Source organism: Podarcis bocagei, assembly GCF_964188305.1.
Source record: "Podarcis bocagei genome assembly, chromosome: W".
Taxonomy (NCBI): domain Eukaryota; kingdom Metazoa; phylum Chordata; class Lepidosauria; order Squamata; family Lacertidae; genus Podarcis; species Podarcis bocagei.
In genome coordinates, this window is record NC_138131.1 from 77,812,719 (window position 1) to 77,826,159 (window position 13,441).

The 13,441-nt window shown below is 43.6% G+C and overlaps 1 protein-coding gene across 1 annotated transcript; it reads left to right on the top strand.

Annotated features, from left to right (window-relative positions):
* Positions 1-3,631: 3,631 nt before the first annotated feature.
* Positions 3,632-11,252, top strand: LOC308578235 (40-kDa huntingtin-associated protein-like). Its single transcript, XM_081178479.1, has 2 exons — positions 3,632-5,993; positions 10,399-11,252. The coding sequence occupies exons 1-2, from the start codon at positions 4,931-4,933 to the stop codon at positions 10,602-10,604; spliced, it is 1,269 nt and encodes a 422-aa protein (XP_081034605.1). The 5' UTR covers positions 3,632-4,930; the 3' UTR covers positions 10,605-11,252.
* Positions 11,253-13,441: the final 2,189 nt, after the last annotated feature.

Here is a 13,441-nt window from a genome sequence, read left to right on the forward strand (position 1 = left end):
TCAGCAAATCCTTTCCATCTTTCTCAATTTTTGTTCTATAATTTATCTTAACACAATCTGACCTTAAATTTCCACTTTAGCCCATTAACAATCTATTTTTGCTTAATTCTTTATAACATTTCTGCTAAAGCCATATAACTTCATTCCAGCATCCTTCTAACATTCATTAATTTTGCAATATTTCTGTAAATATACTTTGAATTTTTTCCAATCTTCTTCCACCGATTCTTCTCCCTGGTCTCGGATTCTGCCAGTCATTTCCGCCAATTCCATGTAGTCCATCAGCTTCATCTGCCATTCTTCCCAGGTAGGTAGATCTTGTGTCTTCCAGTACTTTGCGATAAGTATTCTTGCTGCTGTTGTGGCGTACATAAAAAAGTTCTGTCTTTCTTTGGCACCAATTGGCCGACAATGCCCAAGAGAAAGGCCTCTGGTTTCTTAAGGAAAGTACATTTAAGTACCTTTTTCATTTCATTATATATCATTTCCCAGAAAGCCTTAATCTTTGGGCATGTCCACCAAAGGTGAAAAAAGTACCTTCAGTTTCTTTACATTTCCAGCATTTATTATCAGGCAAGTGGTAAATTTTTGCAAGCTTGACTGGTGTTATATACCACCTGTAAATCATTTTCATTAAATTCTCTTTTAAGGCATTACATGCCGTAAACTTCATACCTGTGGTCCATAACTGTTCCCAGTCAGCCATCATAATGTTATGTCCAACATCTTGTGCCCTTTAATCATAGCAGATTTCACTGTTTCATCCCGAGTATTCCATTTCAACAGCAAGTTATACATTCTTGACAAATTCTTAACTTTGGGGTCTAACAATTCTGTTTCCAATTTTGATTTTTCCACCTGGAAGCCTAGTTTTTTGTCCAAATTATATGCCTCCATTATTTGATAATAATGGAGCCAGTCTCGCACTCTGTTTTTTAATTTTTCAAAACTCTGCAATTTTAATCTGTCTCCCTCTTGTTCCAGAATTTCCCAATACTTCGGCCATTTGGCCTCCATATTGAGTTTTTTCTGAGCCTTTGCTTCCATTGGTGACAGCCATCTTGGGGTTTTATTTTCTAGCAAGTCCTTATATCTTATCCAGACATTAAACAGTGCTTTTCTGACAATATGGTTTTTAAACGCTTTGTGTGCTTTAACCTTATCATACCACAGATATGCATCCCCCCCCCATGTTTTTTTTAGGCTGAGAGGCTTTTCCTCACGCCCAAGTCTGAAAATCACCTAGAGGGCTACTGAAATTTCATGTTGGTGTTGCTGAAAGAAGAAAGGGGATGGGGAGTTGTGTGAGGAAGGTGGGGGTGGGGAGAAGGAAGGACGGGCCAGTGCCACCGCTGTAAGGACTTCCAGAGCGGGGTACCCTTGACTAGGGGGGCGCAATCTGGATGGTTCTGCCAGGTGCGCATGATCACATAGTGCTCCACCTGATGACTTGTTTTTCAGCAGTCATCCTGGTTTGCTTACATGGCAATTCAACTATGTCAAATATCTACTATTTGTTCTGATATGTTTGTAGGAGTTACATGACAACGACCTGCATTTATCCTGATTTGCTTGTGGGGTGTTTTCTCATTAGCCATTCATTCATCCCACACTTTCTAGTGAATTTTCCCATCACTTTTCTCACAGAAGAAAAATACATGTGTATTTTTGTTGTTTTTTTAAACATGAACTTGTTATTCACACTTTTGCTTGTCCTGTATTTTTCCCCAAAAATTTTTTATTGGTTTTCACAATATTATAAACAAACAAACACACAAGACAAACAAACATAAATCATAGCCTTATTGAAAATTACACTTATTAACTTCGTTAAGTGACTTCCTTGCTTCCCCTTGGTTGAATTTCATTGCATGTCCTTTTAACAGTTTTCCAAATCCCAATTCTTATGAAATTTAACTTAAACATTAACATCCTTAAATCTTCACCTTATGGAATTAAACATATTAATTCATCATTTAACAGAAATAAAATCCTAAGCCAATTAAGTATCTGCAAGCTATTTTCAATTAATTTAACTTAACAAATTTAACTAGATAATCATTCAATTTATTTAAATTTGCTTGTCCTGTATTTTTACCCTATTTGTGTACTGATCAGTTTATCTGGGTCTGAGAGCTTTTCTCGTTGTTCCACAGCTGTCTTAGGGAAAAAAGCAATATTATCTGCTGAATCAGAAGGTTGACCAGCAAAATCTGTCTTCAGATTTTCTGCACATCTGATTAAAATCCAATTCAGCAAGTTCCTATTTTCACAAGGCACAGTCGTGGAGCAATGAGAAAAGGTCTTGGAGTTAATTGCTACACAACATAATCAAAATACAGGTCAAGCAAAAGTGTGGACAAACCCAGAGTGCTTTAATCAATTTCAATTGTAGAAAGCTAAAGTTCTAGTACACTCTTAAATCTGTCCTGCATAATACTGACAGTTTGGAGAGACCCCCAGATTCCTGCATCAGTTTTCTATATGTAGAATCTCAGCCATTTGTCAACAGTATTGCATTAAGGATAAACGCAATTCAAATATAATAGAATTATCAGTTGTGAACACACACTCACAAACATAATGAGCCTGTTGCACCAGCCAAATGGCCCATCTAGACTCCATTCACATGGCAGTTCATTCCACTTCCCCAGTGTTTCCCTAACATTATTAGAGACAATGTGGTATAGTGGTTAGGTTGGACTTGGACCAAGGAGATCAGGGTTCAAATCCTCACTCAGCCATGAAGCTCACTGAGTGACATTGGCCCAGCCATTGCCTCTCAGCCTAACCTACACCACAGGGTTGTTGTGGGAATTAAATGAGGAGGTGGAAAACTATGTGTGCTATCTTGAGCACTTTGGCGAAAAAAGGTGGGATATAAATGAAATTAAGAAACAAACTATTAATTGTGGCATTCTCTTTTAACTTTAACACAAGGAGAAAACTAGTTCCAGAAAATAGAAAACAGAGCATGTTTAGCACTCATTTCTGTGTTATTTGATTCTACACAAAAAATCTATTTGCAGCCCCCTTAACGCAGAAAAAAATCACGTGTAAGGTGATGAGAGTTGGAACAGTATGTGAGCATACCATTCTTAATTGTTTGCAGGGAGGCACAACAGTTTTGGGGGAAGGTAGGTCTTGTTTTTATATTTCTGGAATGAGAAAGTAAATCATATTTTTCCTTTTAATTTATTCACACTTTGATAGAGTTTTTATTATGTTATTTATCTCTTCATATGCCATTTCCTTGTTTTTCCTTTCCATTTCTTCCCCCTTTTTTATTTCGCATGAGAAGCAAGAACTTTTGATGCATAACGGTTTTGGTTACACATTGTCACAACATATTAATAAAAATTATTTTAAAATATATAGAGAAAATATAGATAACACAAAGAGAACATAAATTCAGACAGAAGTGCCAGTGTTGCAATCAGGAAAACTAACACAGCATCACCTACATGTCTAATTGCAACCTAAGAGGACCAGGCCACTTTATGGTGCCGCCACACTTCCACTTGTCCAGTGCCAAGAAAGAACGGGTCTCAGCATTTTCCCCTGATATAGAAAAAATAGGGGTGGTTGGCTTTTGCTGCCCCAACTCCCCAAGGAAACATCTCTTTTAAGGGTTTGCATTTTGGCGTGGAGAAGGAGAAACCCCCTCTACAAACAGTCAGAAATTACATCTCACAGAAGGTGGGGTTCCTGTGGCTCAGGCAGGCTGAAGTTTGATATTCTTGAGGATTTAGCAAGTTTTGCATAATTCCAGACACAGTTTGGGACGCGGGTGGCACTGTGGTGTAAACCAAACCAAGCTTTGGGCTTGCTGATCAGTAGATCGGCGGTGTGAGCTCCCATTGTTCAGTCCCAGCTCCTGCCAACCTAGCAGTTCGAAAGCACGTCAAAGTGCAAGTAGGTAAATAGGTACCACTCCAGCAGGAAAGTAAACGGCATTTCCATGCACTGCTGTGATTTTGCCAGAAGCAGCTTAGTCATGCTGGCCACATGACCCGGAAAAACTATCTGCGGACAAATGTCGGCTCCCTTGGCCAGTAAAGCAATATGAGCGCCACAACCCCAGGTCGTTGGAGACTGAGCTTAACTGTCAGGGGTCCTTTACTTTTCTGAGACACAGTTTACACAAAACATTAGCATTTGATGAGACAATCAGGATGCCCATCCCTCAATGCGGAGCATCTGGGCAGACAATGACAATACAAAGGAGGTTCATAGATGTAGGAGAGGAATCCTTTCAGGAACTTCCCCTGATGTTCTCATGCTAGGGGAATAAAGGAGGCAGAGGAAATATTTAGTGTCTTTAGGAGAGTCAAAATGGCTTTTGGATTGCTTTCCTGTACTGTTTTAGACATGTGGTTTCATATACTTATGTATGTGTGTTTACCTTGTGCAGTTATCAACGTTCATTCTATATTTGAAACCTTACAATTCCCATAACACCCCCCTTGCCCTGCTCCTTTCCCACGGAAAACCCACCCTAACTTCAAACAGGAGAAAACGGCTATCCCGCGGAAAACTCAACTGCTCCGACTGAGCGCTAAAGAGTCATTTTCCCCAGAAAGACACATCATTTTGTGCTGTGTTTCTAGGCACAGGTTCCGTGATTTAAAGTGCTGCGTCTGGTATGTTGTTGGTTGTTTTGCCCCAGCGTTTTCCCTGTGAAAACCTTCCCCTTTTGTTCCACCTGGATCCGCGCCTGGAAAGCAAAGTACAGGTAGGAGTGCGCTGAGCTGAGCCCAGAGATGGAGCCCAGGGATGGGAACGGCTGCCTCCGCGGTCGCCATGGTTACACGGCCCTTAGCAACGCCTTTTTTTCACTTCCTGTTCCGTTGCCCGGCAACCCTCTGTCGCCATTTCCTGCGGGGCCTAGCATAGGAGAGCTGTCGGTGAAGCCGAAGGAGTCGGGAAGATGCTGTCCGTCCCGGGTACCGGCGGTGGCGGCCTGTCGCCTGGTTTCAGCGGAGGGGAATCTGGGTCGGGATCGGGCGGCGGAGGCGACTTCCTGACCCGCTACCGGCTCGTGTCGGCCAAGCTCCGCCGGCGCTTCCTGCGCAAGCCGAACTTGTCTGAGGCGGCCGAGCAGTTCGCGGCGCTGGCCAGGGAGCTGCGGGCCCAGGAGAGCCTCCCGTACGCGGCCTGGTGCCAGCTAGCGGTGGCGCGCTGCGTCCAGAGCCTGGGGCACGCGCCTGGAGAAGCGGCGGCGCTGGGCGAAGCGGCGCGCCTCTGGCTCAAGCACGACCGGGAGCTCCGCCTGCGCCAAGGCCCCGGGCTGGGACTGTCTGAACACCTGCCGGCTGCCCAGAGCTGCGTGGCTTTCGGCTCCCGCCTGCGCCTCGACCTGGGCCAGCCCGCGCTGGCAGCCGGGCTTTGGCTCGAGCTGGGCAACGAGCTGCGCTCCGGCGGAGAGCCGGGCCAAGCCGTGCCGGCCCTCCTGCGCGCCGCCGACCTCCTGGCGGTCGCCCAGCTGCCCCTGGAGGCTCTGCGCTGCCTACGCGACGTGGCCTCCTGCCTGCTGCTTTGCCGCGACCACGATGGTGCTTTGGCTGTGCTCACCCAGGCTCAGCTGATGGCTCAGGCCGGCACAGGACCCTCTGCCGGTGGATCGTCGTCTTCGGCTGCCGCAGCCGCTTCTTCTTCCGTTCCGGTCAGCCCGCCGCCGGGAGCCTTCCTCGACGAGCTGCTGCACTGCGAGGTGGCCCGCGTCCTTCTCCTCCTACTGCTCCAGCCTCCGCCTTCCAAGCTGATGCCCGAGCACGCCAAGACCCTCGAGAAGTACTCCTGGGAGGCCCTGGATGCCTCGCCGGGCTACGTGCCCTCCGAGCTCTTCCTGCTGCTGCAGTCCGCTGTCATGGCTTGCCAAGAGAAAGACTTGGAGGCGCTCAAGGTGCTGCAGAAGGAACTCTGGCCGCTACTCACTCCGGAGCAGAATCACCTCCTCCATCTGGTGGTACAGGAAATGATCAGTCCCTCAGGTCAGGGGATATGACCAAGGGTACTTTGGTATAGCGTATGGTTCTTAGACGACCCTTTTTTGTTTTTCACAGAAGTGTTGCAAAGAAGGTTTGCTTTGCTGATGGAAGTGACACTTCAGTCTCTGTCCTCCTAGCTTCCAGCCTGCATTTTCCATTAAGTCTACTGCACCTTTTCTCTGCATGAAGGAAACACGGTGGCAAAGCACTGCCTTTCATTCTATTGGGGCTTACTTTCTTCCTACCCACATCTATTCTTTCCTAACATTACTTAGACTTCACCAAGGACTTGAGAGAAAAACACGAGGTGTTCCACATTTCCCCCCGCTGTTGGGCTGATTTTATCATATTGGACTTTATAAAACTCTTCATCGTTGGTTCCAGAAATTACACAATTTATTACACATTGTAAACTTGAAAGTAATGTTGCGGAATTTTAAATGTTGATACTTATTTATATTTTACATTTTAAAGTGTAAGTACACATGTGAGAGGTAGCTGTGTTCTTTTGCACAGGGCTTTGTGTTGAACTGCTGGATTCTTGCTTGAAAACTATGCTGCCAGTTTTCTTCTTATGTTATTGGATTGCTTTGGACTCCAACTTGCCTCAGCCCCAGCCAGCATGGCTTGATGGAAACTGTAGTGTAGTCTAAAACATCTGGAGAGTACCAAGTTGGGGAAGGCTTTTTTAGTGTTTGAATACAAAATTCATTACAGTAAGCCCACAACATATGCAGGAGTTACATTCCGGGCTTCACACCTGGTTCAGTGGCAGATGGGATTGCCAGTGTCATTTCCCCCATATATACACAAATTGCTGCGCACGTAAAGCTGAATGCACAAAAGTTAAATGCACTTAAGTTGCAGGCTTACTGTAATCATTATTCAAGAATCAAAAAAATCCTGTCCGTTTAAAATCAGATTTAAGAGACTTTCATGTAGGCCTAGACTGCATAAAGCCAACAAATTGAAAACCAAGGCTGATGCTTTAATGTGTGGTTGTGCCCCAGGCAGATCACTTTGGTGGTGAAAACTGAGCAAAATAAAAATGATACTGTGCAGTGTCACAAGTTGCTGATTTGAAACTTAGCCTTAGTGCACCACACTTTTCCTTTGCCTTCCAGCCTTAAATCCAGATGAGAGTAAAAATGCCTTGGACTTGCATAAATGCCTCATATAGTCCTGGTCTTGTATTGCCTTATGAAGCTTTGTTAGAGAGCAAGCCTATTTATTACTTATATCAGTAAGTAATGGGTAGGAGGGGGAGGTCTTCTCTGCTGCAGAAAAGGCTGAGGGTGGTACTGGTAATGCTTGAGGTGTGTGCAGTCTTATTTCCTAGTACAGTCGTACCTTGAATCCTGAACACCTTACAAGTCGAATGTTGTGGCTCCTGAATGCCACAAACTTGGAAGTGAGTGTTCCGGTTTGCAAACGTTCTTTGGAACCCACCTTCCAATTGGCTGCAGGAGCTTCCAGCAGCCAATCAGAAGCCACACCTTGGTTTCCGAACGTTTTGGAAGTTGAACAGACTTCTGGAACAGATTCCATTCGACTTCCGAGGTATGACTGTACTGTTGTAATCGCTGATGGTGCTAATGATAATATATGTAGTAACTTTTGAAAATAATCCCTTTATAGATATCATAGACTTTAAAAGAGGCAACAGCAAAAGATGCATCTGGGAAGTGGTTAAAGTACAGATTTTGAACAGGAATAGGTTGCTTAATTATTTATGCAGGCAACCCCTTACTTATGCATGTTCAGTAGGTGTGCAATTGTACATACAGTGGTACCTCTGGTTACGTACTTACCGTATTTTTCGCTCTATAACACGCACCCGACCATAACACGCACGTAGTTTTTAGAGGAGGAAAATCCGTAGGCATGCCACCCGTAGGCATTCCCTCCATAACACACACAGATATTTCCCCTTACCTTTTAGGAGGAAAAAAGTGAGTGTTATGGTGCAAAAAATACGGTAATTCGTTCCAGAGGTCCGTTCTTAACCTGAAACTGTTCTTAACCTGAAGCACCACTTTAGCTAATGGGGCCTCCCGCCACCACCGCACAATTTCTGTTCTCATCCTGAAGCAAAGTTCTTAACCCGAGGTACTATTTCTGGATTGGCGGAGTCTAACCTGAAGTGTATGTAACCTGATGTATGTAACCCGAGGTACCACTGTACGTGCATCACATCGAACCCAGAAGTGACTTAAAACATTCCAAAAAAGGGGTGGAATGGGTGTGTGTGTGTGCACAGGCTTTTTCAATGGTGTTTCAAATATATGATTTCACTAACATGCGCGGTGCCTCAGAACATAACCACCACTTAAATGGGGGGGGGGGTGCCCTGTATTTCAGTCCATTTTTAGGCTCATGCCTTTTCTACTTTAAAAGTCACTCACTGGAAGTTACATGAAGTGTCAAGTTAGACAACTGAGCTCACAAATCTTAGCCCATGTTGTGAGTTTAGAGTCTGAATAAAAGAAGTGTTGGAAGAGCATAAGAGCCAGCTTCTTGGGGCTGAGGTCCGTTTGGGCCCTGTAATAAAATATTTGAGGGGTCCACACCCCACCCCACCCCCATTGATGGACTTTGCCATTCAAATAGTGTATGTGTGCTGTGTCATGTGTTTGGTTATGCATGGTGGGGCTTACCTGCTCCCACCCCAATATTTTATTTAAGTTGGTACCCCTGTGGAAGAGGGTGCTTCTACTCACTTCTTTATACCACCCAGACTGCTTTATCACCACCAAACAACTCTAGTGCCAAAGCAATCTCAGGTATCTTGGCAGCATATATGTGATGGAAGTAATAAATGTTTCTTATTCATGTTGCAGTTCCAATCCAGAATGAAAAACTTTTTCATTCTTAGTGTTGTGCCACACAAAAGATCAGTTTGAAATTTGGCATATTCATAGACCACAATGGGTAGATCATGTAGGACAGACAATGTGGTGCTCCTCAGATATTCTATAGAATGTTGGGGCTTATAATGATGAGACTTCCTTTGTCTTTTTTTCTACCCTTCTTAACTAAAGAGAATTCCTGTTCCTCTTTGATTGTAAAAATAACTTGCTTTGTTTGGAATTTACAGAGAGTAAGGTAAGCATTTTGTGCCTTTACCAATCCTAAACCAGTTAACTCAAATGTCAGCCTTGTTTTATTATTGGGACACAGCTTCAGTCATATGCATCCTAGATGGTAGAGATGTCAGGTGCCAAAAAAAAACCCCAAGAAGACTTCAAGCGCCATCCTGGCACCTAGGCATCTTCACTTGGTTGCAAGTGGCTGATAGCCAGATGCAAAATGAGATGCATTTAAGCAAATCTGTTTATTATATAACAGGTGCACTAGCATCTACTTTTATGTGTAAATGCCTAGCTATCACTAGATTGTAGTGAGCAGTGTTAGAAATTCAGTTATATAAGCTAGGCACAAAATGGCTCCTTAAGCCAAGGTTACAGTTGCCCAAATGGAATATCTGGTTGCCATTTTTGGGCAAGATGGCTCTAAAAAGTCTTATTTTTCAAAGGATGGACAGACTGATTGATTCTCAGTTAAATATCTGGCTAATTCAGATGACAACCTTGAACCAGGTTAAAAACTTTGAGAACATAAAAGGGAAAAATCACTTTATTCATAGACAGTCCACATTGGCCTATTCCTACCTCTTTTTCTTAATGGTGACACAGACAGTTCGTAGCGTAGGAATATTCTTCACAGTTGTGAGCAGGGCAGTGGGGTGGGGTAAATGAAGACAAGTGACAACCATTAACTATAACGTTGTCCACTGCTCCAGCTCAGGCTGCACAGAAAAAGCATTTTGGTTTCTGAAATCCAATCTGATTGTGCAGATAAAATATAACTGATGGAATTATATAGGATGTGGTATTAGTATGTGAAAACAGTCAAGATCCAGGCATGCACCTCCAGATGGTGGAGATGTCAGGCACCATCCTGGTGTCCAGGTATCTTCAGTTGGTTGCAAGTGGTTGATAGTCAGGTGCAAAATGCACCTGGTGCCTGGATAATTTTGAACACTAGTGGTGAGATGCATTTAAGCAAATCACTGTTTATTATATTACAGTTGCACTAGCTCGGCTTGGCGGAAAGATTGTCTTGAGTTTCAAGTTTTGAGGAATTACATTATTCCCTGTTTACTTGGACTCAAAGCGAATTCACCAATTCATCAATAGCATAACAGTTGTGGAAGCATCCGCGTGGAGGGAGGGTAGTCTCCCTCGCCCACCTGCCCACGTCTCCCCCCCCCCCGGCCCTCCGCTCCCTCACCCAGCCCCTCAGTTCCCAACTGGATTGCGGAACGTCCAGCTTCTTGTTTCTGTGGGAGGAAGGCAGGAGGGCCCAGAGTTACAGTGAGTAACAGTCCCACTGATCTCCCCTCCAGGCTCTGGCATGAAAGCTCCCGCGGGAACCTCGCCAGAATGCCAGGTGAGCGGCAGGTACAGGAGAAGGTGCTCCAGTGCGAAGCTATCGTCGGTGAAGTTCTGCAGAGGGGTCTCCAGAGGGTTCTGGAGCAGCAAGATCAGGTCTATGAAAATGTGGCTCAGTAACTTCAGCTCAAGAATATTATTGAGTGATTGCAGGCGATAGGAAGCCAGGAGCTGACGACTCAAGTGGATCTAGGCTACAATTTCTATGTCAATGTAGAAGTGCCTGATGTCTCCACCATATTTGTAGCACTGGGTTATGGGTTATTTGTGGAGTTGACTCTTCCTGGGGTGCTTGCCTTCATTGAGAAGAACAAGAAGCTACTAATAGAGTTCAGTGAAGCCCTTACCAAAGACTCTGCCAAGATCAAAGCCAATATTAAGATGGTTTTAGAGGGCTTGCATGAACTCCAAGGTCTCCAAGATTTGCCTGAGGAGACCAGAAGGGACATCTTCCTTTAGGCACCTGCCCTTCCTAGAGGGGGCATTTTCAATGTGATATGCTGAAAGAAGAGTTAGTCTCTTGGGCATTTTGGTGGTGGCAGCAGGAACTGTGTTTGTAACTGAGGAAACCCTTATGAGTTGGGTAGGGTGAATGTGCTTACAGAGATAGCAGATCAGAGAGTTTGAGAGAGAATAGTTTCTCTTGGGGTGGTTGATTTCACTGCTTCATATATTCAACCCTTCTCTGCCTCTGTTTCCCCAGGAACTGTGTCTTAGTTCTTATTCTGTGTTCTCAGTTCTGTATCTTATAAGTTCATATCATTTTGTGAAAGTAATAAATAAATATGATTATTTTAAAAAATAACAACCCAAAACAGCAGTTATTGATTTTTACCAGCCATGACTTTGGCAACCCACTACACAACTACGCAGAGCTGATCATTTATGCCAATGCTTTACCCTTTGAATACTGCAAAGGATCATTTTAAGCTTTGCTTCTGGTAACTCTCTCACAGGCATGCTCAGTGCTGTGATGTGAAGCATGAAAGTTCTAGGTTGCAGTGAGGTCTCTGCAGCCATGATGAATACATCAGCTCCAAGATCTAAAAATGAGGGGGTCCAAGCCCCATACAATGAAAATTCTGTTCAGTGGTAGTGAACACTGCCCTCCGCAAAACTTTTTTCTTCTATTTTGCTCCAACGCCCATCAGCCCCAGCCAGCATGGCCAATTCTCAGAGATGCTTAGATTTGTATTCCAGCAACATCTGAATAGCCCTATATTGGACCTACTGGCTACTCCTGCCTTAGGTCCATATACATTGCTAAAAATAAAGGGGAAAGCACTTCATTTACCTATTGTTTTATTAAATATACACATAACCTGACACTTCAGAAAACTTTCTATGCAGCTCACCATGAGTACAAAATCATTAGAATATGAAATCAATCAACTCAAACACTCATGTAATAAAACAACAGAGGGGATTTTTAATAGCATAAAAGTGAAATGAGAACCCAAGAGATTAATCATTCAAGAGACTTTTCCAATACTTTACCCTCAAAGGATAGTTAAGCCCCTGGCATCAATAACAACTTTTTAGAAGCCTACACTTTCTGTCCGGCTCAAGTAAACCAGATTTTTTAAAAAAACAAAACAAAAAACCAGGCCTAAGTTATAACAAAATTAAAACAGGCCAGGAAAAAAACAATTGAAGAATGGTACCATTCCTCAATCTTATTTTTTCCTAACAAGAACAATGATTAGACAAACAGGATATGACTTATCAGAAAACAATCATGACAATAATGTCACATACTCAAGGACGAAGTCTCAGATTAATAATCAACAGTTTCTTGATTATACATTGGCTGTGAGTCTGGCATTTGCACATTGGATTTGAGGCACACACCACTGGCTTTTTTTATTGGAAACCAGATACGAACTGGAACTCGCTTTCACCTCTAACTCCCAATGCAACGTTTAAAGGAAGGAATACTTCTTTGGCGATCACTCACAGCCGAGTAAGAATGTCTTCCATAAACACGGTTTTAACAATGAGTCCGTAAGTGACTGTGGAGGCCAATTCTGGAACCACACGGCCTTCCATAGTAGGGACATTAGTCTCCAGACAGGAGTTGATCACGGTATGGATTTGCCAAGCGTGTCTTCCTCTTAGCACATTTCTCCCTTGTGTCCTGAGTTCGAGTGTCTTCAAAGCCCATGACACCTTTGGTAAAGGCTGTTCTCCAACTGAAGCGCTCGCAGGCAAGTGTTTCCCAATTGTTGATGTTTATACTACATTTTTAAAGATTTGCCTAGAGAAGGAAGGAATACAAATGCAATGGGATAAAGCAACACTACTGCACCAATAGAAAAAGAATGTTTTAATTTATTAATAATAGAAAGCAAAGAGTTAATCAAAATACAACTTAAAATACAGCCTCATTTTAGTGTAGCCCATAAATCAAGACCATAAAGGGAGGAAACATCAGATATTCACCCGAGCCAGCTATTCATGCTGGTCCTACATGGGCCAGCAAAAAAGCCAAGTGGAAATTTACATGCGAAATCCCATATACGGGATCAGAGTGAGTCCATGCCAAAGGCCAGGCGAAACAGCTCCATCTTGCAGGTAGCCATTCCAGAAACAATAGCAAACCCAGATCAAGACAAAAGGCTGTGATTAACTTAGCTGGGAAAAAGGGACATCTCTTGTGTTTGGTGGAGGTCAAGGTAAGGGAGGGGCAAGCCCTGATGCTCAAGTTTCTGTCGCCAGACCTTTCCAACATGTGATGTATTTGTGATATATGCATGATGTAATTTTAGGGGTGTTGTGGGTATCTTTGTAAAACTGATAAAAGTGGGAGCCACCCTTTGTTCTCTGCTTCTTCCCCGTTCTCCCATGTGGTGGGTTGAAGTCCTGTTGCAACAGTTATTTGAATGAAGACCAGGCCTACTGGCTGCTGTTTTTTTCCTATATTCCTGGCTGGTGTCTTTGTTTGGTAATCCTAGTGAGCCTGAGGATTTTCCTATAACAAACATGTGCATCAAGGCA